The 24500-nt window shown below is 39.6% G+C and overlaps 1 protein-coding gene across 4 annotated transcripts in view; it reads left to right on the top strand.

Annotated features, from left to right (window-relative positions):
• Positions 1-297: 297 nt before the first annotated feature.
• The window catches only part of SYNCRIP (synaptotagmin binding cytoplasmic RNA interacting protein), a 34602-nt gene continuing 10399 nt past the window's right edge, over positions 298-24500 (top strand). For 2 of the 4 annotated variants that reach the window (XM_066254229.1, XM_066254226.1), the window contains exons 1-10: positions 341-498; positions 1887-2046; positions 2760-2878; positions 2995-3102; positions 5597-5710; positions 5810-5986; positions 19051-19186; positions 20148-20353; positions 22758-22907; positions 23593-23714. In XM_066254229.1, the coding sequence (XP_066110326.1) occupies positions 1899-2046; positions 2760-2878; positions 2995-3102; positions 5597-5710; positions 5810-5986; positions 19051-19186; positions 20148-20353; positions 22758-22907; positions 23593-23714 (1280 nt within the window). In that variant the 5' untranslated portion in view covers positions 341-498; positions 1887-1898. Of the gene's footprint in view, positions 499-1886; positions 2047-2759; positions 2879-2994; positions 3103-5596; positions 5711-5809; positions 5987-19050; positions 19187-20147; positions 20354-22757; positions 22908-23592; positions 23715-24500 lie in introns of all 4 variants that reach the window. The other 2 variants (XM_066254231.1, XM_066254230.1) reach the window with 2 other exon arrangements.

Below are 24500 nucleotides of genomic sequence, written 5' to 3'. Positions count from 1 at the left end.
TCGGCAGGGACTGGGAGACGGGGCCGAGAGAGCGAGGAAGGGAGGGAGTGAGCAAGCGAGCGTGCGAGCGAGGAGGGGAAAGGCGGCCTGTCATACCTGAGCGGCCGCAGACGGGAGTGGGAGCGGTGGAGGAAAGGAGGCAGGGAGGGGAAGAAGAAAGGCCAAGAGCAGAAAGCGGACGGAGGCTGGTGGTGGTGGAGGTAGTGGTAGGGGGAGAAGGAGGAGCTGGGGGAGGGAAGGGGCTGAGGGAGTGAGTGAGAGGAGCGGACGCGCGAGGGAGGGGAGGGAACGGGAGGGGGGGGTCACGCGGGGGCGCGCGCGCACAGGGAGCGCGCTCGGAGGCGAGTGGAACTGGATCGGGTTTGCTGCCAGCGGCGTGAGCTTCGGCCGCCATTTTACAACAGCTCCACTCGCGCTGGACACAGGGGGCAGCGAGCACGCGTTTCCCGCAACCCGATCTCCTCGGACAGGATTCCTCCGCCGCAGCCCAACGGGGAGGTAACGACCGCCCGGGCTCGGGTCTGGGAGGGGAGCTCCGTGACATTGTGGAGTGAGTTGGGGGAGGGCGGTGTGAGGAGAAACCGGCTTTTCTGGAAAATGGATTCCAAGGAGGAAAGGAGCACGTTGACTGAGGCTGCTTGGGAGTAGGCCGCGGCCCGCGCCGCCACTTCCTCCTCTACTCCATGTGCTGCCTCCTTTCGGGCTTTGTCTGCGGCGCTCTAGGGAGGAGGCGGCCCCGTGGCCCGCGCGGACCGCTCGCGGCGGCGGCGGAGTTGGTGCTGTCGTGGCTGTCGCCGCGGCGCGGGAGTGGGCGGAGAGGAGCCGGTCCCGTCCCGCACCCGGGAGGCGGGCTTGGGTGGTATTCGCAGTCCGGTCGGCGTCGGGCAGTTCGCGGAACGCCCTCACGCCGCCGCTTGTCTGCCCCAGTCCGGGGATGGGACAGGTGGCCGGAGCACTGGGGTCACTGTACGGAAGGGTGAGGTAGGGGCTTGCACCTCGCGCCGCGGCTTGCGACTTGGCGAGGCAGGCAGGCGGGCGGGCGGCCGGGGGTCGCCGGCGCCCGGGGCGGAGAGCCATGTGTCACGGCGGAGACGGCGGCGCTGGGCGGGGGAATGGGGGTGGCGGGGAGAGCCTGTGGCCTGGCGCCGACGCGGCCTCGGTGTTAAGGGGTGAGGTCTTGCTGCTGATGCTTTCCGGGAACTCAGCCCGCGGCTTCAGGTTGATGTTGGGAGCCAGTGACGGTCGTCTTGGCCTGGGACTCGGTGGGTTTCCGTTGGAGGAAGTTGTAGGACATTTGAAGGCGCAGAGCACGTGTTTCTAATGGACCCCTGGTGGCCTTAGCGGCGAGGCTGCCGCTCTGGGTGCGGAGCCGGGGGCGGGCTTTGGGATGCGGGGGTGAAGGGTGGAGAAATTGGGTGGTGGGAAGGTATCTTGTGTGAGCGCTTTGTTCTTCGCTGGCTGTTGCTACTGATGTATAAGCGGCAGGCGGGAAAAGCGCGCACTTCAGGGGTTTACCTTTGAGAGGGAAAAGCCCAGCTTTGCTTTATTCGCACACACACACACCTCAGTCTATGTATGGGCACAGCTGCATGTGGCACGCTCGATGGTCCTCGTGCTGATTGGGCTCCATTTGTAATGTGGTTTTTCCTAGGGAGTGTTAGCAGGTGAGTCAGGGGTGGTGCTAAAGAAAAACTTAAGTGATTCTGTCCTGTGCCCCTTGCTCCAAATACGGCTTGTCAGGCGATAGTGACTTTTAAGCTTCTTTAAAGGGAGGCGCAGGCTGACTGGTGTAGAAATTGGTAGAGAAAGTAAAGAATGGGGCTCTCATTTTGTCCTCTACCCTTTTTGAAGATCCTAGTTTAATTTTGCTTATTGCGTTTGAACAGATCTCTGGAAACATGGCTACAGAACATGTTAATGGAAATGGTACTGAAGAGCCTATGGATACTACTTCTGCAGTTATCCATTCAGAAAATTTTCAGACATTGCTTGATGCTGGTTTACCACAGAAAGTTGCTGAAAAACTAGATGAAATTTACGTTGCAGGTAAGAACTAACACTTGCAAAATTATGAGATTTTTTTATTGGATTTCTGGCTTTGAGCTAAAATAGCAACTTTTTGTGGTTTCCAATAAGTGTGGGAACTGGAGTTTAGTTTTGCCTTGTTGTGATAGTTGTGAACTCGAATTTAAGGTGTGCTGTATATAGAGGGCGGGAAGAAAGGTTAGGAGGTAAATAAAGGCTGGCTGACCAGATGGATATGTATACGATGGTAGCAACAGCTGCTAACTGTTGGGAGCAGGCCATGTGACTTTTGGGGGTATTTTTATAGTAGGATTCTTGTTAAACAATTTGGTAACTGTAGGATTGTAGTCTTTCTGTCTTGGTGTGGCTGTTGCTTTTTTAGTGGTTATTTGAAATGGACAGAGATTTAGTTGTCAGGCTTGGTATTTTGTTGGTTGATTTTAGAATTTGTAAGCCTATATGTTTACTGTAGAAATACTTAGTGTTCAGAACTATCTGACTTAGACACAGAACAAATTATAAAAGAAATTGACTTAAGTGTGGTTGAGAGGCCTTTAGTTCACAGTACAGTTAAGAGTGGCTAAAGTATGTGTCTTTCATTATATGGTAAGAGGAATGGGAGAAGACTTAGTTGGCACACGTGTTACCTGTTTTGGTAAACATGGTGTTTTCTTTTAAAAACTTTTTCCAAAAATATTAAGAGTTGACAACTAATTAAATTTTCTCTTCTCCAGGGCTGGTTGCACATAGTGATTTAGATGAAAGAGCTATCGAAGCTTTAAAAGAATTCAATGAAGACGGCGCATTGGCAGTTCTTCAGCAGTTTAAAGACAGTGATCTCTCTCATGTTCAGGTAATAATAATGTCAGCATAAAAAGAGATTTTGAATAGTTTTGATATACTTTAAGTTTAATTTAATAAGATATACATGAGATAAGTATTAAATAGGATCGGAAAATTACTTTTCAGAACAAAAGTGCCTTTTTATGTGGAGTCATGAAGACTTACAGGCAGAGAGAAAAACAGGGGACCAAAGTAGCGGATTCTAGCAAAGGACCAGATGAGGCAAAAATTAAGGTATGTCTTTAAAAATGTATTTTGCTCCCTTCTGATTTAAAGTTCTTTTAACTGTTTTATAGCTTTTGTAAACATTCCTTGAGTGTGAAATGAATGTTTTCTGTTGTTAAGAATTAATGACCATGAGATAATTTGCTTATCTTTTCTAATTGCCATTTTTTGAGAAGTTTTCTGCCTTTGTTTCTAAAATAATTCACTGTTCTTAACTTTTTCTGTTTTTTGTTACTCAGCTATACTGATGTTTAAACCTATGCTGTTGGTATTCTAAATAAAAGATTTGAGAAGTACATTCACTGTATCTTTAGATGCTTTTTGAAAATCAGCAAGTTCAGGTGAATGCACATGGAACCAAAATGAAAGGAGATCAGTTCACCCTGTGTTGGTGGAGAGTGTACTTTTAGCAATTGACTGCTTTTCTTAGGATTCTCAAGCCCACAAATAAAATGGATTTAGAATTTTGATACCCCCCCCTTCATTATTACAGGTTATTACAGCTAATTTGTTTGTTTCTAAAAGCAGTATGGAAATGTAAGTGGGCAAATTGAAGCTAGGAGTGGAAGTTGCTAGGTTTTTTTAAGGTTCTATGAAACAGTAGATGGCTTCAAAGTCAACTAGGTTATGATCTTTGTGTTGGTTTTTAATTGTGTTAAGTTCATAGAAAATATGCTGATCATACTAGTTTTAACCTGCTCTGAATGCAGTGTGTCAGTGCTCTTGAACCAAAAGTTACGGTTTTAAGAAAATCAGTTGAGGACAGTCTAGGTGTTAGGTGTTGTGTTAATGGTATGGGAAGAGTGTAATTTGGATACGGAGTTAGCTGTTAATGTCAACCATAAATTTGAGACTTGAACAGTTTCGGCTGTCAGTGGAATGTTTTTGAAATATAAATCTAATTTTTGTGTGACTTTCAGTTCTGTCTTTGGAAGGGAGTGGCCTTTATTTAAAAAAGTTTTTTAAAGTTATTTATTTATTTATTTATTTATTTTTAGAGAGGAGAGAGAGTGAGAAAGGAGGGAGCAGCAGGAAGCAACTCCCATAGGTGCCTTGACCAGGCAAGCCCAGGGTTTTGAACCAGCCACCTCAGCATTCCAGGTTGAGGCTTTATCCACTGTGCTACCACAGGTCAGGCAGAAGGGAGTGGCTTTTAAAGTGTTAATGTAACTTAAATTATGGCAAGAAGGCAGAGGCATTTTTATAGGTGGTTCGACAGGGAATAAGTCTTTTTTTTTTTTTTAAGGGATTGAACAACAGGTATTATTGAGGTCATAATAAAAATTGAAGTAAAAACACAGGGATTATATATGGGAGGAAAAAGAGATGTGTCATGTAAAGGTTTAGTTTATGTGATAGTAATAGATTTGAGTTTATTTTTGTTACCCAATATTGTACCCTTAAACATTAGAAAAGGACTGCTTAACACCTCGTGGACCTTTCTGTTAGAGTTTAGGAATGGAAGCATTTTTGTCATTTATGGTATTTTTTCATAATTAATGTTCTTTGAGTAGGAAGTGTTTTAAAATGTGTGGTTATTTTCAGAGATTGAGGTGACTCCAGATCACTTAACTGAATTTTAATAAGTTATGTGCCTGGTGTGTTTTTATTTCAGAATTTATTAGCTAATATTAGATTGGTTTTATTATTTAGAAAACTGTTTTGTGCTTTGAGATGGTGGAGAAGGGGAATCATTCCTAAGTTTTTTTCCTTAGGCTAACCATGGACTACTATTTTTCTAGTACTTACCTTACCCTATAAATAATAAAGGATGAAGAGAAACTGCTAATGTTCTGAGTAAATATGAGTTGAGTAAATTTTAACTTTTTTTTTTAGGGAGATAGAAAAATATAGAAATTATGTCACATTGTTGCAATTTCATAGTTTTTAATTTCATTTTGGCTCTTATTTTGTCTGAATGATCCATGCTATCATGTAGAATCATAGTACTTGAATGTCAAATGAATAAGAGGTTGTTTTTCTAAGTTGTAGCTTCTAAGTTTCTGGACTTAAGTTTTTGATGAGTATAATTTCTGTAAAGGTTTGTGAAATGTCCACAATAACAATGTGTACCTTGAAGTGTGAGGTACAGGGAATTTATTGGGTAAAAAGCCAGACTTATCCAGCTCCAGCAGGAGAGAATTAAACTCAACCAAACTAGGTGCCATATTTTGGAAGGTATAAGCGGAATAGATAGATATACTGTGCGTTTAAAGTTGTTGATGGGTTAATACAAGTTTCCTGTTGTTCACTAAGCAGTACTCAATAATTAAGAGAGAGCAAATAATTTGAACAGTGTCCTGAAATTTTTCATTATAATTTCAGGCTATTACAAGTGTACATTAAAAGGGAAATTCTAAAACAGACACCAGAAACCTGTTTGTTAGAATGTTGCCAAGATTAATGGAAAATTTTGAACAAGATTGATTTTGATTTTTAATTGCTAAGTGTGTGGGTGTGGTCTTGTGAATTAAATATATTAATAACATTTGAATTCTTCAAGGCACTCTTGGAAAGAACAGGCTACACACTTGATGTGACCACTGGACAGAGGAAGTATGGGGGACCACCTCCAGATTCCGTTTATTCAGGTCAGCAGCCTTCTGTTGGCACTGAGGTAAAGAAACTAAAAACTTTTACTTTTTGTAGTAAATGTGCAGGTGTCTGGTTTCCTAAAGAAACTCTCCATGGTTTTTGCTTCATATTTAATTAACAGATATTTGTGGGGAAGATCCCAAGAGATCTATTTGAGGATGAACTTGTTCCATTATTTGAGAAAGCTGGACCTATATGGGATCTTCGTCTAATGATGGATCCACTCACAGGTCTCAATAGAGGTTATGCGTTTGTCACTTTTTGTACAAAAGAAGCAGCTCAGGAGGCTGTTAAACTGGTAAGTTTTTTTCCTTCACTCTACATTCACTATCATGAAAGCCTTTTTTTTTCTTATTGTGCCTGCCTTTCCATTCTCTATGTACACATTGTAGCAGTATACTTTGCATTTATAGTTGACCAGACTCAGGATCTATAATTATGGTAGTGTGGCAGAATTCCTGATTCTTTGAAACATCTGGCTTAGTGTGGTATATGTATGTATATATGTATATTAAATCCATAAGAATGTTTAAAGGCTTAAGAGAGTAACTACAGTAAATAGGGCTCCCATAGATTGTGGCCATATCTGGGCCATACCTTTTTTGAAAATATTTCATAAAAACATTGTGATGCTAAATTTTTAGTTAATGAAATGATTTTGTGGTGAGTGGTAATACTTGATTTAAAAATACAAGATATTAGATGAGGACTCAGTCATTTTCCAACTTAAAATAATTTTAATGTTTGAAATTATGGTTTATATAATCCTTCTTAACTCTGTGACTAAAGTTTCTACCTTTTATAATTGAAGATGCTGAATGTTAATTCTAAACCAAGAAATGTAAGTGGTTTACTGTGATGGATGTTTATTAAATTTGCCTTATCTGCCTTGCTTATGTGTGATTTGAAGCAAACAATCCTCAGACAGCTTTCTCCCCTAACTTTATTTTTCCTTCCCTTACTATCAGATATATTGCATTTTAAGACAAACCTTAAAGAGAAAGAGAAAAACAACTATACTTTGTTTTATTGCTTGCATCTCTCCATTGGTGTGTATAATTGAATATGGTAAAGGTTTAACATTAGAAATATATGCTGCTTGGAAGAATATAAATTTCTTTTTTAAAAAAGTCAAGAATTTAGCTATTTCTTTTTAAAACCATGGCTGATTTTTTCCTCCTTGAAAGAATGTTTCTTATTTCAGAGGGGTTATAGCTAACTTATTCACTGGTAACCTTTGAGCTATCCAAATTTTAGTTTAAGCAGGTCAGGTATAATTAAGGACTTTTTTAGAGCTCCGGAAAGCTACTTTAGAAGAAGTCATGCTAGTTTTCATTTCAATCTATAAAAGATTAGGACATTTTTGCTAGGTAGTTATAAAGTAGCAGTTTCAATGTGGAAATGTAGGATGATTGAGAAGGCAATGAGGTGTGGTAACTTACTACAGAAAGCTAGTACAGAATTTAGCTAGTGAGGGTCAGACCCATTTCATTTACTAGGTTTCTTACTACTTAAAGTCTTTTTTTTGTTTAGTAAGTGTAGTTACATATTGTTATAAGTAATTTTTGTTTTAACATTTTTAAATTTTTTAATTTATTTTATTTTTATTCATTTTAGAGAGGAGAGGGAGAGACAGAGAGAGAGAGAGACAGAGAGAGAGAGAGAGAGAAGGGGGGGAGGAGCTGGAAGCATCAACTCCCATATGTGCCTTGACCAGGCAAGCCCAGGGTTTTGAACCAGTGACCTCAGCATTTCCAGGTCGACGCTTTATCCACTGCGCCACCACAGGTCAGGCTGTTTTAACATTTTAAAAAGGAATCATTAAACCCACATTCATAGACTACATAATTTTCTTGCTACCACAGTACACTCACAATTATGGTGCATCCTCACTATAACTTATTTCCAGACAATATCCAGAAACCTTATAGTAAAGATATGTCATTTAGAGACAGATGATGTGTAATTCACTTGTAACATGATTTTGAATGCCAGTATATACACATTTTAAAGTAAGTTTCAGTTTGGACAATTGCCTTGGTTTAACAGATAATACAGTCTAAAATTGCATTGCTGTAGGCTTAGAGTATAGTCAAGTTGTTAATACAGTTGAGTTTTTTAATTATGTGGAAACGTTCCTTAGATAACCAGACAGCCATTTGGATTGGAACTAACACTTGTCTTAAACTTTTTCACATTTTTTTCTGGGTTTCTAATTTGAGTCCTTATCTGGAAGCATAGTGGGTCTTTTTTATTACTGTCTGATGAATAGAAGGTTTTGCATGTTATTTTAGTACTTTCAAAAGATTGTTAGTGGCCCTGGATGGACAGCTAAGTCAGAGCATCATTCAGAAGCATAGAAGTTGCCAGTTTCAATCCCTGCTTAGGGCACATACAGGAACAGATTGATACTCCTTTTCCCCCTCTCCCTCCTTCTCTAGAATTATGATGCTAATAGAATTGGGAGATTTGCCTTAATTCAACAGTAAAAGGACTATATTTTTTGGGAAATGAAACATTCTACAAAAAGACAAAATGCAAATTGGTTTGGATGTGTTTTGCTACTTTGTATTTATTTGTGGAAATGAGTATCCCTTGCCTAAATATTAAAGGAGCCTCTTTTAAAAACTGTCCCCAGTTGTGTAATATCACTGCTTGAATTACAATTCTATCCAAGGTGAATTTTTATATGAGATGATTGAATTGTCATTCTAATTGGGTTAATCACATTTAGAAAATGCCTCGAGTTATTTATACATCAGGCAAGAATGAAGCACTATCTCTTTTGGCTTTCTTGTACTTTGAGTGTCTTGAGGAATACCTTACATTGAGATAATTTATATATTTGGCTTTATTTTTTCAATATGATTTAGCAGTGATTTTCCTCCATAGATTAAAAGCTGTTGTCGATTTTAAATTTGCATCAGAATTACTTGTGAAAATGGGTTAATTTATAACAGCTGAAGAGGCATGAAGTTAGAAGCAACTGCAACTTTCTTTTCTTTCTTTCATTTTCTTTTTAATTATAATAGAAAGTTTATGTAGAAAATTACAGAGGAACCCTGGCCGGTTGTCTCAGTTGTAGAGTATCGGCCCAGCATGTGGATGTCCCAGGTTTGATTCCTGGTCAGGACACACAGGAGAAGCGCCCATCTGCTTTTCCACCGCTACCCCTCTAGCTTCTCTATCCCCTCTCTTCCCAACTCCCCTGCCTCTCCCCTCTCCTCCCAACCCCCCTCCCTCTCCCACTCACCCTCTCTCCCTCTCCCTCTCTCTCTCCTCCACTATACCTCCCCCTCCTGCTCCCATGGCTCAGTTGGAGCATGGGACACTGAGGGTGGCTCTATGGCCTCTGTGCCAGGCAATAAGAAGAGCTCAGTTGCTCAGTAACAGAACAATGCCCCAGATGGGCAGAGCATTGCCCCCTAGTGGGCTTGCCAGGTGGATCCTGGTTGGAGCACATATAGGAGTCTGTCTCTGCTTCCCTTTCTCTCACTAAATTAAGAAAAACAAACAAAAAAGAAAGTTATAGAGGTAGTAAAAGTGAGCCAAGTTGGGCTGTGTAGGCTCAGGAAATAAGTTTCAGAGACAAAGGGAGGGGCTCTTGGAGTTTAGGAGAGAGAAAGGCAAAGGTAGCATGCCTGAAGTGGAAAAAGAAGGGGAAAAGGCATTGGTGTACTCCCAGGAGGGAGAGTGTGCCTACAGAATTATTTAATGACCTCATTTTCTGCCAGCTTCTGCCAACATCTGTATTTGGGGAAATTAAAAAAAAAATCCCTAAATGATGATGTAGGGAGCAAGATCTAAATTTGTGAAAAGGTGAATAATAGCTTCCCACCTGAGTGTCTCTTAAGGCATAGGACAGGGGTCCCCAAACTACTGCCCACTGGCCACATGCGGCCACCTGGGGCCATTTATCCGGCCCCACTGCACTTCAAGAAGGGGCACCTCTTTCATTGCTGGTCAGTGAGAGGAGCATAGTTCCCATTGAAATACTGGTCAGTTGATTTAAATTTACTTGTTCTTTATTTTAAATATGGTATTTGTTCCTGTTTTTTTACTTTAAAATAAAATATGTGCAGTGTGCATAGGGATTTGTTCATAGTTTTTTTTATAGTCTGGCCTTCCAACCGTCTGAGGGACAGTGAACTGACCCCCTGTGTAAAAAGTTTGGGGACCCCTGGTATAGGAGCTGTGCTAGGTGCTATATTTTTACCTTTAAATATCGTCTCAACCCATTCTTCAGGGTAAGGGAAATTATTTTCATTCTTCAGAAGAGTAAATCAGCTGAGTTGCTTGCCAAGGTCATACAGCTTTAGTTTGATAACAGGTTTGGTTAGGAGTACTATTGTTATCTAGACATGACGAAGTAAGCCAACAATACAAATTATGTCATCTGGTAGCCTGATTCTTTAAGTTATGTAGTGGTTTAGATAGTTGTAAAAGGAACTCAGAAAGTTTTCTCTACTGCCAAAATATTTTTTTGGCATCTAACTACTTTTTACCATTTTCACTGTTACTGTCCTAGTCTAAGGTGTACCATTCGAAGAATTCTAACTACACTCAGTACTCTACGTTGCTTCTTCACAGTCTTAACCATTTAGCAACATAGATTAGATCACAACATTCCCATGCTGAAACTTTCAGTAATAACTTACAAAGGAGGCCCTGTCTTACCAAGTTTGTTTTCAACTTCTACTCTTTATTACCCTTTCATCCATACAGTGTTCCACATAAGCTATGACCATTTTCATCACAAGGCTGCCTTCTGCTATCCTGCTTTCTGACACTTCACCAGTTATCATGGCTATTGCTTTCTTATCAGTCAGGTCTTCTCAGAAGTCCTTTGTTGTCTGACCAGGTGATGAAGCAGTGGAGTGTCGGCCTGGGACACTGAGGACCCAGGTTTGAAACCTAGAGGTTGTTGGATTGAGCATGGGATTATAGATGTGACCCTATGGTCACTGACTTGAACAAGGAGTCGCTGTCTCGGCTGGAGGGCCCCCTCCCCCCCCCCCAGCTCAGGGCACATATGAGAGAGCAATCAGTGAACGGAGGTGCTGCAGTTATGGGTTGATGCTTCTCATCTCTTTCCCTTCCTGTCTGTCTCTATCTGTCCTTCCTTTGCTCGCGTTCTCTAAAAAAAAAGTCCTTTTCTGACTTTGAATACCAGGTACCCAGCTGCCCCATGACAGTATTCTGATCATGATAAAATAGAATGCTGAGATGTACTTAAAATTACTTGTTGACTTTATAAATTAACAGAAGAATTTATAGTATTCCCATATTAGCTGTGAGCCATTTTGCTATTGAAAGGTTTTCTAGTTTCTATATGCAATTATTTATTCTGTGCTACCTTCACTCAAAGGGATTATTGTAGATTAATGGGGGCAGAAAAGCTTTTTCCCTCACCCCCTACAGTGTATTTGAAGTAAATGTAGTGTTTGGCATTGTCACAGAGATGGAGAGGAAAGGCAGGTGTGTGTATATGTATTTGTTGGAATTGGAGGCAAGGGTCACTGATTTTGCAGTGCCCATTATAGTTGTATACAGGTGTGGGCAAAAGTAGGTTTATAGTTGTGTATGCAGAACACTGGAGTTGATTCTTATAATTTATTGTATTATTTGTCTTGTTATTTCATATCCTTATGATTTATTTTTTGGTTAATGATGGCTGGTAATTTAACCTACTTTATCATACCCCTGTGTAATAATGGAAATATCCTGCTGAAAATGCTAGTAGTGCCTATGTTACAAACACTGAAATAGTTTATTTACATATTAAAAATGATGATTTTTATAGATACTGATGCTTTTATTCACCAAAGTGATTGTATACAGCAGTGTAACATGTACAGCTATTTTGGTGAGTGCAACTGACAAGATAGGTCTGCAAAATATTTTAGTAGCAATTTTAGAAAATATTTAGTGGTTTTAACATGAAACTTTTATTGTGAGCATTCAAGACATTTTGATTCAGCTCCTGACCTCAAAGTGTATAGGACATGTGAAGCTAATTACAATTAAAGTAGAAGAGATGGTTTAAAGGGTAATGGAGGGATGAAAGGATAGATTGCTTTGGGTTGGGGTTGTTAGAGAAGGCTTTGTGATAAAGAGGTTTGAGAAGGACAGTGCAGGAAATAGGTGGTGATTCTAGTTCAGTGGTAGTCAACCTGTTCCCTACCGCCCACTAGTGGGCGTTCCAACCTTCATGGTGGGCGGTAGCGGAACAACCAAAGTACAGTGTGTCCGTAAAGTCATGGTGCACTTTTGACCGGTCACAGAAAAGCAGTAAAAGATGATAGAAATGTGAAATCTGCATCAAATAAAAGGAAAACTCTCCCAGTTTCATACCTATTCAGTGCAATTTGATGTGGGCTCACGCACAGATTTTTTAGGGCTCCTTAGGTAGCAATCCCATATAGCCTCTACAGCAGTGGTACCCACCTTTTTTGGGCCACGGAGCAGTTTAATATCCAGAAAATAAAATATTTTCACGGACCGGCCTTTAGGGTGGGACGGATAAATGTATCATGTGACCAAGACAAGCATCAAGAGTGAGTCTTAGATGTATGTAACAGAGGGAATCTGGTCATTTTTAAAAAATAAAACATTGCCTGACCAGGTGGTGGCGCAGTGGATAGAGCGTCGAACTGGGATGTGGAGGACCCAGGTTCGAGACCCCGAGGTCACCAGCTAGAGCGCGGGCTCATCTGGTTTGAGCAAAAAGCTCATCAGCTTGGACCCAAGGTCGCTGGCTCCAGCAAGGGGTTACTTGGTCTGCTGAAAGCCCATGGTCAAGGCACATATGAGAAAGCAATCAATGAACAACTAAAGTGTCACAAGGAAAAACTGATGATTGATGCTTCTCATCTCTCTCCCAGTTCCTGTCTGTCTGTCCCTATCTATCCCTCTCTCTCTGACTCTGTTCCTGTAAAAAAAAAACAAAAAAAAAAACCAACTTAAAAATAAAACATTGTTCAGACTTTTATTCTTTCTCTCCGGACGGTACCAAATGGCCCACGGACCGGTACCGGTCTGCGGCCCGGGGGTTGGGGACCACTGCTCTACAGACTGGTCGCTGACTGATAGCCTACCAGAACGGGGTTTCTCCACCGAACTGGCCGGTTTCCTTCAACTGCTTATCCCACCGAGTAATGTTATTCCTATGTGGTGACGCTTCGTTATAAGTGCGCCGATATCACGTTGCACTTTGGTCACGGATTCAAATTTAGCAAGCCACAGAACACAGTGAACTTTCCTCTGTACTGTCCACATTTCGACTGGCATGGCTGTGGGCTGCTCCGCTGTTTACGCAGTGTTATGTCATCATCTGCACATGCGCACATGCTGCCACATCATCCTACAGAAACTGAGAGGGTTTTCCTTTTATTTGGTGCAGATTTCACATTTTTATTGTCTTTTGTTGCTTTCCTGTGACCAGTCAAAAGTGCACCATGACTTTACGGATATACTGTATAAATAAAAAGGTAGATTTAACTATAGTAAGTTGTTTTATAAAGATTTATTCTGCCAGACTTAGCGAAAATCCGACATAAAGTACTTGGTAAGTAATTATTAATATATGCTTTAACTTGCAACTTTGCTTTATAAATTTTATAAAGTAAAGTTAATTCCCTACTTTATAAATCACCATTACTGTGGAACCAATTTTACTACTAACATACAAAAGTGGGCAGTAGGTATAAAAAGGTTGACTACCCCTGCTCTAATTGAAGCAGTGTGTTTTGTAGAAAGAAGTAGGAGATAAAACTTGTATGAAGTCAGTGCCAGAAGGTATTAGTTAATGACTGCTGGGCTAAGTTGCATGTTGCCATTAAAATGTTGAGCCTCGGTGTGGGTAGCATGATATAGCAGAATAATGAAGACTATTTGGATGAAGAGAACAAAGGCCAGGAGAGAGGCAGTAGTGGAAAGAAGAGAGGTTAAAGACTTTGAAGGGAGAAATGATAGGCAGTGGTATGTTATCGTTTCTGATCCAGTGTTTACCAGTGACTTAAATGAGTGTGAAGTTGGACTGCCCTTGAGATCTTTGGTGACTTGAATCTGCATGAAGTGATAAATGTCCTGAAGGACAAAATCAGGATCTGAAAAGATTTTGATGGACAGATAGTTCACACTAGCAAGGTGAAATTGAGTGGAGAAAAAAGACAAAGTCATGTACACAACTGATACCACATGTAAGTTGTAGTGTGAATCAGTAATGTGGTGTAGTTGCCAAATAAGCTAAGGTAGTCATGGATTACATGTTATAGAAGCATGGTGTCTAGAAATGGAAGATTAGTAATAACTCCTCAGGCTTAGTCTGCACCTATAATATATTGTATTTTGGATGTCACTATTTGGTGACACTCTTAAGAGGCACTTTATTTTGCCAGTGTCAGGGAAGGATTAGCCAAGCATACAGAAAACAATTGAGTCATGAGCATTGTGTACAGGTAAATGAAGTGCTGCCATTTGGGGAAGGAAATACAGTTATTGTAGGATTTTTAGGGAAGTAAATTTTGACTCAGTGTACAGAAGACTGTAATTAAATGTTTAAAAAGAAAGTGGCCAGGCTTGACAGGTAATGACTTGATGCTGTTAGAAGGGTTAGGACTGAGCAATCACTTCTGGCTCAGATTCTAAATCTGAGATTGCAAAATTTCCGAGGATTTGGTGGCTGGCTATGAAGGAAGGAAAAAAAAAAAAAGACAAATATTCCTGACTGTACAACTCCTGCTTTGGAGTTTGAAATGCTGAAACCTCATTGATTAATGTTCAGAATTCATCTTTGTTTTATTTGGTCATCTCACTGTGGTACTGGACCTGAAAGCTAGATTTCTAAAACTTCTTAACATCAATGTGCACCCCCCTTCCTAGAGTTTGAAAAGATCTCACTTGTTAAAAATTTTGAAGGTATGGTGTCAGATATACTAACACTTGACCAAATTAGAATCACTCTTAAGGTTAAGAACAGTTTTTGTATGGCCTTCTCCTATCTAACTCCCGGTGACCCACCTGCTGGGATGTGAAGTTTATTTTTGAATTTAAGGTGATAGATTGGTCTTAAAAAATGAGAAAAGTTAAGCATGCTTAATCTGTATATGAGAGATGAGGTATTTCTTAAATACTGTATTCTAGGTACTTCTATATTATTTGAGTAGTATGCTCAGATTGTCTTTGCTCTGTTACTGACTTTTCATTGGCCAGCCCAGTTCACTTCTCTGGGTTAGCTATAATTGTTTCAAGTTTTTTATTTTAAGTGTACTAATATGAAGAATTATAGTTTACCTTACAAATCCTGCTAAACCCTTATGTCATTTATATTGTTCAGAGACCATCCTAAATATGTCTTCTACCTACCCTGCCTTGAGTAACCATCTCGGGGCTAGTGATAATTGAGTTAGAAGGGAAGAAATTGGCCCTGGCCGGTTAGCTCAGCGGTAGAGTGTCGGCCTGGCGTGCGGGGGACCCGGGTTCGATTCCTGGCCAGGGCACACAGGAGAAGCGCCCATCTACTTCTCCACTCCTCCCCCTCTCCTTCCTCTCTGTCTCTTTCTTCCCCTCCCACAGCCAAGGCTCCATTGGAGCAAAGATGGCCCGGGCGCTGGGGATGGCTCCCTGGCCTCTGCCCCAGGCGCTAGAGTGGCTCTGGTCAGGGCAGAGCATCGCTGCTGGTGGGCGTGCCGGGGTGGATCCCGGTTGGGTGCATGCGGGAGTCTGTCTGTCTCTCCCCGTTTCCAGCTTCAGGGGAAAAAAAAAAAGGGAAGAAATTTTTCTTCTGTCAATAATAATGGAAACACTACTACTTTGAAGCAGCATTGTTATTGTTGGTGGAAGTGCTTTAACCAATAATTTAAAATTTTTTACAAGTATTTTTTTTAAAAAAAAGTTATTTTTCTATAGTAAACAGCGCCTGCTCTTAGAATTTGGGGAGTAAAAGTTTAATAAAAGGGTACGTTATACCAAATTCTGTCTTCAGAATAACTCCTGTTTTCTCCTTTAAACACTTTATATTTCCTTCCATTCTTTTTTTGATATGTTAATTGTTGTCTACTGGAGTTGTAGACTAAAATGACCAAATTGAAAGCCATTGATGTCACTTGATTGTTGCTAGATCATAAATTCTAGGGAATACATATATCCTAAAACAATTTATTGTGTTAACTTATTTGTGAAATAGGATATTGTACTCTTATTTTTCAATAATCTCATGGTGATAGATTCAGCTGTAACTCTATTTGTAGATAACCCCTTTATTTTTACTTTTAAGAGGTTATTGGTTTAAAAATATAAGTGCTGTAAGAAAGCAGTCTGGCATGCTTTTTCAAACTGTTAAGAGCAGATATTTTTTTGTTTGCTGGACTATCCTGAGAACTGCAGTGTGTTTATTAACCTTTCCTGCTTCTACCCCTCCCCCCCCCTAAATACCAGCAACAAATCTCCCATCCCTAGTTGACAACCAAAAAAGTCTCTTCACATTGTCAAATGTCCCCTGGGGGACAAAAATCACTCTTACTGAGAACTGCTGGTCTGTGTTAATATAGAAGGGTGTTTTTGTTGAGCTTTATAGAATTTAGGGATTGTAATCTGATGGTTGAGCTCAAATTTGTTAAGTATGTAGAGAAGTTTGAATGGTGGAAGTCTCAGGGAAAGCATTTTATTTGGAAGCCTTGTAGTATGAAAACTATTTGAGAAATTATGGTAATAGTTAAGATTATAGTATTGTGAGGAGAAAAGGATTTTGGGATGGATTTGTATGGTGTATGAGTATTTGAACTTTCTCTTGGTAATGGGAAGCGTTTGACAAATTTTTTTTTCAATAGTTAAAAATTGTGATTATTTAAAAAAGCTGTCTCGGCCCTGGCCGGTTGGCTCAGTGGTAGAGCGTCAGCCTGGCGTGCAGAAGTCCCGGGTTCGATTCCCGGCCAGGGCACACAAGAGAAGTGCCCATCTGCTTCTCCACCCCTCCCCCTCTCCTTCCTCTCTGTCTCTCTCTTCCCCTCCCGCAGCCGAGGCTCCATTGGAGCAAAGATGGCCCTGGCGCTGGGGATGGCTCCTTGGCCTCTGCCCCAGGCGTTAGAGTGGCTCTGGTCATGACAGAGCAACGTCCCGGAGGGGCAGAGCATCGCCCCCTGGTGGGCGTGCCAGGTGGATCCCGGTCGGGCGCATGTGGGAGTCTGTCTGACTGTCTCTCACCGTTTCCAGCTTCAGAAAAATACAAAATAAATAAATAAATAAATAAATAAAAATAAAAAAGATGTCTCTGGAATAAGTATAGAAAATAAAGAATCTTGGGGTCATAGTGACCAGAGACTTGTATAAAATGAATTCAGTCAGGAAGTACAACTGGTGGGTTAGGAAGTACAACTGTTCCGAACTGGAGGAGAAGGGGGTTCGAGTTTTGTGTTAAGTTTTGAATATCTGGAGATGGAGAAAGGGACAGGGAGAGATCGATTTTCTGAATTAATGTACATTTTCTTCTCTTATGTACCTGTTATATAAGAATGAGAATAATAGGGAGAGATGGGTGGTTTTACTTTTGCCAACCTTTTTTTTTTAGATTTTATTTACTCATTTTAGAGAGAAGGGGGTGCAGAGAAGGGCGGGAGGAGGAACAGGAAGCATCGACTCCCATAAGTGCCTTGACCAGGCAAGCCCAGGGCTTTGAACTGGCGACCTCAGCATTCCAGGTGACACTTTATCCACTGCACTACCACAAGTCAGGCTTTTTTTTTTTTTTTGACAGAGTCAGAGAGAAGGACAGATAAGGACAGACAGACAGGAAGGGAGAGAGATGAGAAGCATCAGTTCTTTCTTTGCAGCTCCTTAGTTGTTCAGTGATTGCTTTCTCATATGTGCCTTGACCAGGAAGCTACAGCAGAGCGAGTGACCCCTTGCTCAAGCCAGCGACCATGAGGTCATGTCTATGATACCTTGCTCAAGCTGGTGAGCCTGTGCTCAAGCCAGATGAACCCATGCTCAAGCCAGCGACCTTGGGTTTTTGAACCTGGGTCCTCTGTGTCCCAGTCCGACGCTCTATCCACCACCTAGTCAGGCACTTTGGCCAATTTTTGCTATAAGGCTGGTTTATAAATTGTATGGAAATTTGTGTTGATTCTTTAGTTTTTATAGTTTCACTTGTATGTACATTTAAGGTAGATTTTGAGGCCAGGTGTGTGGGGGTTATTAATCAATAATGATACCTGCTGCTGCCAGCATTATTACTATCTTGAAATTTTGAGGTGGTTTAACATAATTATGTATAGTCAACTCTTCCAGATAGCCTGGACACTTCTGGACTTTGGTTTGTAAATAATAATTTGTATATTTGTCACTTTGACAGATTGGGTTTTGCCTCTGCAATATCTCACCCTTCTGTGGGATATGGCTACTTAAAAATTGTATACTTCTTACTGAAGTTTTATAGTTACTACTATACTTGTATTCTAACCTATCTACTTGCCTTTTTTCACTTTATTGCAGACTTAATGAAATTTAAATAGGGAAGGTAGAGTTTAGATTAACAAGATTTTGCATTTTAGAATTAAGTATTCGAGGCTGAAAATTCCTTATAGCAACTTGTATAAGAGGTTAAGGGAGATGAAAAATAAATTTAGGTGCTGGTTTATAGAAAGGCAGAAAGCTTGCTGGTATTGGAATCTGTTTTACTTACGTGAGGACAACTGGTTGGCAGGATGGATTTAAGGTATTCTGGAATCAACCATTTCGTATTTAAGCTGCTACAGACCTGATTCTTAGTTTACCGAGTTTCCTAAATTTTAAGGTCTTAACAATTTTTTTGGCACTAATTTAATTAATACCTTGTTTAGTGTGTGTTGTCAGTATACCCTTCATATCTGTCTTATTGAAATTTCCTTGTACACAGTAGTAATTATTTTTTAAAGGGCAAATCTTTTTTTTTTCCTTAGCGAGAAAAGGAAAGGCAGGGAGAGTGATGATGAGAAGAAGCATCAATTCATAGTTGTGGCACTCTTCACTTATTCGCTGATTGTTTCTCTTGTGCCTTGCCTGGAGGGCTTCAGTCAAGCCAGCAACCATGGGATCATCAAATGATCCCACACTCAAGCTGGCGAGCTTGAGGCCGAATGAGCCGGTGCTCAAGCCAGTGACCTCGGGGTTTTTAACCTGGGACCTCAGTGTCTCATGTCGATGGCTGTGTCTACTGTGCCACCAGTCTGCTCAGGCAAAGATAAATTCTTGAGAAATGGTGTTAACATTTTAATTTGTTTAAAAGATTTTGTGTTTGTTTATGGGATATGCATATCTTTCTATAATAAGCACTTATAGGATATTTTAAGTATTTTTTAAAGCATGGTGTACTTTTTCCCCTTTCAGTATAATAATCATGAAATTCGTTCTGGGAAACACATTGGTGTCTGCATCTCAGTTGCCAACAATAGGCTTTTTGTGGGCTCTATTCCTAAGAGTAAAACCAAGGAACAGATTCTTGAAGAATTTAGCAAAGTAACAGGTAAGTTGGATTTATTTGGAAAGAGGTGCAACTTTCAGAACTGAAGGTAATTCCATACTACCATGTGACAAGCACTGTTTTAAACACTACATTAATTGACTTGTATTCTCACTGCAACCATATGAGATAGGTAACTTATTTTTCAGATAAGGGTAACAGGCACAAATGATTTGGGGAACTAACTTGCTGAATGTTTATAGTTAGTAAGGAGTGCAATTGGGATTTGAACTCAGTCTGCAGCATCATTGTTGGACATCCACTGTTTTGAAAGATTGTATTTCTTCTGTGTGTTTATATGCATTTCTAGGTGGTGGTTGACATTCTTAGTAGGATTGTTTGATGTGGAATGGTTTGATTTTTCCACGTTATAAGAATAATAACTACTCTTGTTTTATGCAGAGGTTATTATGCATTATCAATATGGTGCAAATTCTTTGAACTGTAAAGCATTTTCTTTCCAAATGACAGGTTGCTTTCATTGAAAAATATTTTTGCCTAGAATGTTTAACAAATTATCAGCCTGTTAGTCTCCAGGAACTTTTGAAATTCTTACATAATAACTAATAAGTTCTATTTCATTTTAAATACAGATAGTCAATATCTGAGGCTTGAAAAGTATCATCTAAAATTGTTTTCAGTGTTTATTTGCATAAGAAAAATGTGTAACTACATCTAACCTATACTGCCATTTTCCTAAAGCAGCTTTGTAAAGATTTCTATGCTTCTCTGTTATTAATGGAAGCATGGAAGCTTAAATCTAATAAAAAAGAATACATATTTTTTTCTGTGTGGCTAGTAACACTTGGAAAGTGTTCTGGAAAGGTAAATTATCTGGAGAGTTCCCTTTAAGGTTAAGTGATTTTTATTTTGATACTCAACTATTAGAAAACTAAATCCTTTGATCTATTTGTTTTTGTTTGCTGTTCTATCTAATTTTTCTGAAATGGTTGCTTACTTTCAGAGGGTCTTACAGACGTCATTTTATACCACCAACCAGATGACAAGAAAAAAAACAGAGGCTTTTGCTTTCTTGAATATGAAGATCACAAAACAGCTGCTCAGGCAAGACGTAGGTTAATGAGTGGTAAAGTCAAGGTCTGGGGAAATGTTGGAACTGTTGAATGGGCTGATCCTATAGAAGATCCTGATCCCGAGGTTATGGCGAAGGTAATGACAGTCATGTTAAAAAAAATTGTTAAGGGGTTGGAGGGAGAAGTGGGAGGATGGGAAGCTTTAGAGAGGGACAATGAACTTATAAAATGATTGTGTACTTTCTTTAAACCGTATTTTTGAAAGTGAGAAGTGTTCTTTATTAAGGCTACACATCAGAAAATAGTACCATGTGCATGGAAAGTGAATATAGAAATTTATTCATGGACACTTGGTCATAATTGTGTAGCTATCATACTCATGATGGAGTAGTGTACATGCAGTGTAGATGGTTTACTTCATTTTTGATGTGGATTTTAAGAACAAGTTGAGTATTTGAGAATGGTGCCATTAGCTTACATGGTTTTTTGTTAGAAGACCTACTCCTAAAAATAGTGAACTGTACTGGCCTCAGCAGAGCTGTTGCAGTTACAGGGTTTAGCTATTATTAGGTATCCTGCTTCAGCAGTCAGTTGAGACATCCAATGAGGACAAACATCTCTTGAGTCAACACTTTACTTAGTAATGCAGTTTGCAGTTATTCTACTCTTTGTCTTAAGTCTCCCTGAATGGTTATAGGCTAGCAAATAAATACAACTAGTTTGCTTAAGTCAAGTGATGAGTGACATGTCGGCACTGTGAGTATTAGGAAAGGATACATGGTCTTGAGGGCTATTAAACTCTCATTGGGTTACACTTTAATTTTTTTTTTAAGTGAGAGGAGGGGCGATAAACTTCTGCATGCACCCCGAGTGGGCTCTACCTGGCATCCCCCATCTGGGGCCAGTGCTTGAATCAACTGATGCTTGGGCCAACCCAGTTATCCTCAGCACCCGTGAGGCCAACGCTCAAACTAATCAATCCACTGACTGTGTGAGGGGAAGGAAAAGAGAAGCAGATGTTCACTTCTTATGTGTGCCCTGACCGGGGATCAAATCTAGGATGTCCATATGCCGGGCTGACGCTCTATTCACTGAGCTAACCTGCCAGGGCGGCGCTAGCACTTAAAAGAAATTTGGATGCTATTTCGAGTATTTTAGGAGCAAGTAATAATGTTTCTTAACTGAAAAGGTCACATTTTGTAATTGTACTTTGAGGAACTTTCACAATGAAAGAATTTGTGTTAATATTTTGAACACTCTCCCCTTTAACTATTTTAGAAAGGTTCTAGTTAGTTTTGACCACCTGTGTTAAGTGTGGAACAGCTACCTCAGAAGGCATGCTAGTCACATTGTTAGGAAATAACCACCTCCATTTGATTTTAAAATAATTACTAATTTAATAACTACATACTAGGCATATGGTCTTTTTGAGCAGAAAGTGTAGAGTTACCATATATCCACTGTCCGTGCACATGTAAAGCCTCCATTCACTATCAGCATCCCCATCAGACTTAAACATTTGTCACAGTGAACCTACACTGATACATTATTATAACCCCAAATTTATATTTTACATTGGGGTTCACTCTTGGTGTTGTATATTCTATGGGTTTGAAAAATGTATGACATGTATTTATCAATAATGTTGAGAAGTTAGTGTGTATTGTTCTTTCAGTATCGATTGTGCATTAAATGATTTTCAAACCCTAAAAAGAATCTCTTTGATCTGCCTATTTATCCTTCCCTTCTAATCCCTGGCAGTTATTGGTATTTTTGCTGTTCATAGTTCAGCTTTTTTCCCAAGTGTCATAGCATGGGAATCATACAGTATATAGTTTTTAAGCTTATCTTCTTTCAGTTATATGCATTTAAGGTTTTCTCCATGTCTTTTCTTGGCTTGATAGCTCATTTTTTTTAACTGAATAATACCATTGTCTGGAGGTACCAGTTTATCCACTCATCTACAAAGGCTATCTTGTTTCCAAGTTTTGACAATTAGGAATACAGCTTCTGTACATATCTGCATGCAGGTTTTTGTTTGGATGTATTTTCAGCTCATTTGCATAAATAATATAATAGCTGTGAATCACATGGCAAAAATGTGCTTAGTTTTGTGAGTAGCTGCCTTTCCAAATGGCTGTACCATTGTGCATTCCCTCCAGCAATGTTCCTCTTACTCCATATCCTCAGCAGCATTTGATGGTGGTAATGTTTTAGATTTTCGCCATTCTCATTGTTGTGTAGTGGTGTATCTCATTTGTTTTAATTCACAATTTCTTAATGACATGAGGTTGAACATCTCGTTATATGCCTATTTGCCGTCTGTATATATTCTTTGGTGAGGTATTTGTTCAGGTTTTTTGACCATTAGGTCCTGTCATGCTCCTTGGTATTTACCTAATGAAAACTTAGTATATTTTTTATATTTCTGATATTCTTCTAATGGGTTGTGACTAAAATTAACTTTGTAGGTTGGGGTGGTGGCATTTTGAAAATTGAACACTTTGGAAATATACAGGGTGTTTTTTCTTAAATTTCAGGTAAAAGTGCTGTTTGTACGCAACCTTGCTAATACTGTAACAGAAGAGATTTTAGAAAAGGCATTTAGTCAGTTTGGTAAACTGGAACGAGTGAAGAAACTAAAAGATTATGCTTTCATTCATTTTGATGAGCGAGATGGTGCTGTCAAGGTAAATAACTGGGGGAATTGTTACAGGTATCTCCAGTAGACTAAATTATTTTTAGTCAACCTAGAATCAGTGTTTTTAAAAAATTTTAAGGAAACTTCAGTCAGATAATCTACTTATACTAAGGCTTTTATTGGCCTTAGCAAATTGTATAACTCATTAAACGGAAAAAAAAAAAAGTTAAAGAGCTGGGTCTTTTTTTTTTTTAATTATTTTATTGATTTTAGAGAGAGAAAGGAGTGAGAGAGAGAAGGAACATTGATCTGCTCCTGTATGTGCTCTGACCGGGGAATTGAACTAGCAATCTGCACTTCAGGACGATGCTCTAAACAATTTAGCTGTCCGGTCAGGGCAGGGACTTTAAATAAAATCTGACCCAGTGGTTTTCAACCACCAGTCTGCAGACTGGTGCCAGTGTGCCAGAAATTTTGTGCTGGTCTGCGAAAGAGTTAACCACCCTGATGTTGTATGAAGAGTATAGAATCTATAATTGTTGGATCTATTCATACAACATCAGGGTTGTTAGCTCTTGTGGACTGGCACAAAATTTCTGATGGACTGTTGGTTGAAAAACACTGATCTATTTTATCTCATCTTTCTAACATTAATGATAAATGATTTTTTTAAACTTTAAATGAATAATTGTTTTTGAAGGCCTTTTATGTTGATCAATACCTACTTTTTTAAGGCTATGGAAGAAATGAATGGCAAGGACTTGGAGGGAGAAAATATTGAAATTGTTTTTGCTAAGCCACCAGATCAGAAAAGGAAAGAAAGGAAAGCTCAGAGGCAAGCAGCAAAGAATCAAATGTAAGTGAACATTGTATAAGTTTTAATGTTGGTAGATTAACTGGAGAATAGCAGGTGTTGCTCAAACCTGTTAAATCCATGACATGTCTCTACTTTTTAAAGAAGACTTTAAAGCTTTGAGGCGTAGAAAAAGCCAAGAATCTCAAGAAATGTTTATTTGAGCTCTTGCTGTTGACCATAATGTAAAAGTAATTACAATTCTAAATAACTGGAATTTATATAATAAGTGAAAATCAATTTGGGATCTTTCCTACTATATTTTACAAACTGTGCTCCTCAGTATGTGTTTTAAATATTAGCCATCCAAAAGTCTTAATAATATTTTTTTGTTAAAGGGTGGAGAGTCTTTTCTCAGAGGTAGGAAAAACTAAATCTCTGATTATGACCAACTGCTTCCTTTCTACTAGAAAGAGGCTTCTTGACCAATACATAGTACCACACCAAAGATTTTATGTACTATGCATGGGTTTTGAAAAATGAAGTGAGTATAGTTAAATAAGCAAACAACAGTTATTGAAGTAAAAAAACAAGTTTGTAATTTGTGTTAATTGAATCTTTTTAGAACACCTATAAAGGGATATCCGCTCATTAAGGCAGTGAAGGAAACTTTTAGCTGGGTAAGGAGTCTGCAATTTTAAAATATTGGTTGGTAATTGATTTCTAAGGATCTAAGGAAGAAAAAGGGTAATTGCTGTTTAAAGCCAGAAAAGGACTCACTGTACTTAACTATGTCAGGCTAGTGTTCTGTCCGTTGCCAGTGTTCTCTACACTGCCCTATGTGGGATA

This window comes from Saccopteryx bilineata, chromosome 1 (assembly GCF_036850765.1).
Source record: "Saccopteryx bilineata isolate mSacBil1 chromosome 1, mSacBil1_pri_phased_curated, whole genome shotgun sequence".
Classification (NCBI taxonomy): Eukaryota; Metazoa; Chordata; class Mammalia; order Chiroptera; family Emballonuridae; genus Saccopteryx; species Saccopteryx bilineata.
The sequence above is the reverse complement of the archived record's forward strand: the minus strand, read 5'-3'. Positions and strand labels throughout refer to the sequence as shown.